Source organism: Canis aureus, chromosome 7, assembly GCF_053574225.1.
Source record: "Canis aureus isolate CA01 chromosome 7, VMU_Caureus_v.1.0, whole genome shotgun sequence".
Lineage (NCBI taxonomy): Eukaryota > Metazoa > Chordata > Mammalia > Carnivora > Canidae > Canis > Canis aureus.
Window position 1 is genome coordinate 33,922,107 of NC_135617.1, and position 4,887 is coordinate 33,926,993.

Sequence of the window (4,887 nt, forward strand, 5' to 3'; positions counted from 1 at the left end):
GGCGGCAGCGCCGGGCGCTCGGGGAGTGCAGGGGACGCGCTCGCCCGCCGGGGCTGCCGCGCCCTTGACCTCTCTGGGTTCGGCAGGGAATCGGGGTGGAAGACTCCCTGAGGAGCCCACGGGACTGACTGGCAAGCGGGACACCGGACTGTGGTGTCTCCGCGGGCCTTCCGCCCTTTCCGTCGTTTGCTCCATGCCCCAGGGCTGCGCTCCGGGGCCCCGGCGAGGAGAGACATGGAAGCAGCCGGCGCTCCGTGCGCCCCGCCGCCGCCCGCGGGCTCCCAGACCGGGGCTCCTCCAGCCAACCTGTCTTCGGCGCCGCACAACTGCAGCGCCGAGGGCTACATCTACCAGGACTCCGTCGCGCTGCCCTGGAAAGTGCTCCTGGTCATTCTGCTGGCACTCATCACCCTGGCCACCACGCTCTCCAACGCCTTTGTGATCGCCACGGTGTACCGGACCCGGAAGCTGCACACGCCAGCCAACTACCTGATCGCCTCCCTGGCCGTCACCGACCTGCTCGTCTCCATCCTGGTGATGCCCATCAGCACCATGTACACGGTCACCGGCCGCTGGACGCTGGGCCAGGTGGTCTGCGACTTGTGGCTGTCGTCGGACATCACCTGTTGCACGGCTTCCATCCTGCACCTCTGCGTCATCGCCCTGGACCGCTACTGGGCCATCACGGACGCCGTGGAGTACTCCGCCAAAAGGACTCCCGAGAGGGCCGCGGGCATGATCGCGCTCGTGTGGGTCTTCTCCATCTCCATCTCGCTGCCGCCCTTCTTCTGGCGCCAGGCCAAAGCCGAGGAGGAGGTGTCGGACTGCGTGGTGAACACCGACCACATCCTCTACACCGTGTACTCCACGGTGGGCGCTTTCTACTTCCCCACGCTGCTCCTCATCGCCCTCTACGGCCGCATCTACGTGGAAGCCCGCTCCCGGATTTTGAAACAGACGCCCAGCAGGACCGGCAAGCGCCTGACCCGAGCCCAGCTGATAACCGACTCCCCCGGCTCCACGTCCTCGGTCACCTCCGTTAACTCGCGGGCTCCCGACGTGCCCAGCGAATCCGGGTCCCCGGTGTACGTGAACCAAGTCAAAGTGCGGGTCTCCGACGCGCTGCTGGAGAAGAAGAAACTCATGGCCGCTAGGGAGCGCAAAGCCACCAAGACCCTGGGAATCATCCTGGGAGCCTTTATCGTGTGCTGGCTGCCCTTCTTCATCATCTCCCTGGTGATGCCTATTTGCAAGGACGCCTGCTGGTTCCACCTGGCCATCTTCGACTTCTTCACGTGGCTGGGCTATCTCAACTCCCTTATCAACCCCATCATCTATACCATGTCCAATGAGGACTTCAAACAAGCGTTCCATAAACTCATACGCTTTAAGTGCGCAGGTTGACTTGTCAGTTGCAATGGGGTAGCCTGAGCGACCTTTGGGGACCATGCTGGGTCTGGTTCCACAGGTAGGTCGACTCTTCTTTCACTGTTACTGGGTCAGGTTGAGGCTCTGTCTTCTGGCCAGTGGATCCTGAGAAGCCAGGACAGCCCTGAGGGCGCTCCGCTCCCAGAGGAGACCTGTTCCAACGACTGATAGGGCTTCCCCGCTGAGGAGGAGGCTCGCTTTCTGCCCTCAAACCCCAGGTCCGGCGCTGACCCCCGTGGCAGCCAATCGCAAGGGAGGGTTGTGACTTTTTAAAAATCCGTCATGGAAGGGGGATCCCTGCCCTGCTTTGGTATCACGGGTCATGCCCTCTAGAACCCGCGGTCCCTGTAGCTGTCTGAAGCCTGAGACAGATCTACACACAGCCTGGCAGTGCTTGAACTAGACGCGTGATACCCTGTGTTTGGGGGAGAACTCTGTGTTTCAGCTTCACTTGGGAAGAGTTACTTTGGCGTCCTTCAGTCTCCAGTTGGTTTATTTAAACTTGGTTGGAGAAACTTGTGGATTTGGTGCTTCAAACCTTATGTGTGGCTTGGATGGTGCAGAGAAACCTGGAAGAGTTAACAGCAAAATTCTGATGTCGAGATCTCTATTTTTATTATAATTGAAACTATATGGGGTGGGTGGGTGGGAACGGGAGATGGGGGAGCATTAAACTGAGAACCCACACCTATGGTTGTTTGTTTTCTGCAGATTTGTAATTTTTTTAATTCTTATTTAGTGATCGTCAAACCACGTTTTTAACAACTCAGACAAAATATTATGTGTGCTAGTGCCAAAGTCTGCAGATTGCTTTATTTTTCCTCCTAATTACACGTACCTGTTCTTTTACACATTTAAGTCCTCATAAATGAAGGATATGATGGGTGACTCAGCCCAAGCTGCTGATATATTTCTTATTAATGCAGTCAATTACACTGATGAGTATATACTGCTCCTTAACAAGGAAAGTATCCTTATTCCTTCTCCAATTCAGTGGGATGTAAAGGAGACTGATAAAATAGAAATGGTTCTTCTATAATTAAGGAATGAGGGTGATAGGAGGATGTATATTTTGACTTGTAAAAAATCTTAAATGCATGAGACTTTTTTCTGATAGTCATTTGCACTCCTTCCCATCTGTAATTCCTATGTGTGCTAACATATAAAGTAACTTGAGAGAACCAGCTCCTTTTTCCAAACATCTTCAAAATACATTAAGAACCCAAAAAAACAATATTGAAGAAAAAAAAACTTGTTTATTTCCCCTTGCTATTGAAGTTTGGGTGGGAACAAAAATTATTAGAAAATGTCATGCAAGGACTTTATAAAAGCTCAGAGAAGCTCTAAAATTGAGCCTGTTTTTCCTGTAACTCATGGAACCAAACCTGACTTAACCAGGCAATCAGGGAACTGACAAGCTATTGAACCTTGGAAATTCGTCACTGATCTGATACCTCAATGAATATAATAGCAGTAATAGTTTATATTTATCTGCCTTTAAAAATTTCAGTAATACTTAGTCATTATCTCAAATTAACTCTGAGGACTCTCCAACACAGGGAAAGATCACACAACAAAAGATGAGAAATACATTATCTAAATAAAAGGGAGTAGCCCTGAAGGATCATCTGCACAGAAAAAAGGAGAAAAAAATAAAATAAAATTTGAATGTGGAACATTTAATATGCCAAAGAAGATTCACACTCCATTCTTCAGAGAGCTTTCTGCAGTTTGATACCTTTTGTCTGCAGAAGCAAGTTGTCTTTGTAAAATGGATTCGCTCCCTGCTTGAAGCTCCCCAGACCAGACTGTCAGACAATAGATGCATTGAGCTCAAGTAGGCTGCTGCTTTCTTACTGTGCAGACCTTCACTCTGGGGTAATGACTCTTGAAAATACACCATTCAAAAGTTCACGCATAAACTAAGTAAAAAAGGGAATGAATTTTGATCAACATTTACACTTGTCACTGAAGTAAAATAAAATTTTAGGCATCAGACAATCCCTATATTTCTGTTATATCCCCAGGGTTTTTGTTTGTTTGTGACATTTCTCCTATGGAGAAATCTAACTTACTATGGATAGGAATGTGCCTACAGCACGGTATTTGTTTATATGTTACCAATATGTTTGTCTTTTGTCTATGCAGCTGTGTTTTCTTTGGGCCTAAGAAACAATTTAGTCAACTTCTAGGAGCCTGAGGGGGAAAAATTAATTGAAATAAATAGTCACTTACAAATGAAGTCTTTATAGGGCACCTACAATGATTGTGTCCTCATATTTACAAAACATGGTCAGTTTAGTCACATGGGTTGTTTGCCATTTGTAGATTACCCACTTGCGGTTTTGCTTTATTATTTGGCTGAATTGACTGAATTTGAGGCATATTGTGCGAAGTAGAAGCTTGCAAACCCTTGTAGTTCTAAGAGATCTAGAATCATCATACAGCATTGCACATGATAATGCAAAGTGTACTCATCCCAAGGGTATGTAGTTAAGACTGTTAAGTTCCTCGTCAGTTACTGCTGCATCTAGCATAGTTCGTTTCATAAACTAGACATATGGCTTTTTCGCAGAACATAAAATGGGAGATGGAAATGTTTAACTTACATAGAAATGAAAATACATTTTCATTGGCTGTGGTAACAAATAACATTTGCCATATTGTTGAATTGCACAAAATTTCACACAAATATATGAATGTATACTCATTCAAAAATACCAATATTGTCTTGTGTTTCTAGAAATTTTAGAGTTTCCGTTTTAAAAATGGACACGGCACCCATGAATGAATGGTTATTGAGTTCAACAAATTTCCTACAGAATAATATTCTTCACTTTTCTTCTCTATTACCTTAGTTTTATCTTCTTTAACCAGGAAGCCCTGGGAGGACTATAATTCACTCAAGCAGTAAAATCTCAGATTATGTGTACTTGATGGAGTTGCTGTGACTGAAAATTGCCTTTGGTGTTCCACCTTTCAACAAATGTGTAATTGGAAATGAAATTTAGGAAAATAATGAAATAAAGTCCTTTTCGTGTTAAAAAAAAAAGTGGATGGTGATTCTATTATTATGGAAAGATTGGTTCTTTGGATTCTGGGTTGCAGTTAGGACTTTGAACCTTCAAGAGAGAATAATTGTTGAGAAACAATAGTGTGGTAGACTGGCAAGTAAGGTCACACTGGGAGGATTTAATTTGTAGGAAGCATTTAAAAGGAATGAGGCAGATCATGCTCTCACATTCTGCAAAGAAGGTAAAGATCACCATCACAAGAGTTCTCCAGATCCCTGTTTTTAGGGAGAACGTTTAGTCTCTAGGCTAGGTAGTGAGATTCCAAGGTACTCCATGGTACTTGAAACACAGAAACAGGAACCGAGGAAGCAGGACTAGAAGCAGGCTTGGGGAAACGTAAGAGGAGGAGACTGACCTCTTGGATGGAACACCAGAGGAATAGATG

General features: G+C 46.3%; 1 protein-coding gene across 1 annotated transcript; it reads left to right on the top strand.

The window, feature by feature from the left end:
• The first annotated feature begins 230 nt into the window (after positions 1–230).
• On the top strand, positions 231–4,480 carry HTR1B (5-hydroxytryptamine receptor 1B). The gene has a single exon (XM_077903319.1). The coding sequence runs from the start codon at positions 235–237 to the stop codon at positions 1,402–1,404; it is 1,170 nt and encodes a 389-aa protein (XP_077759445.1). The 5' UTR covers positions 231–234; the 3' UTR covers positions 1,405–4,480.
• The last annotated feature ends 407 nt before the right edge of the window (positions 4,481–4,887 follow it).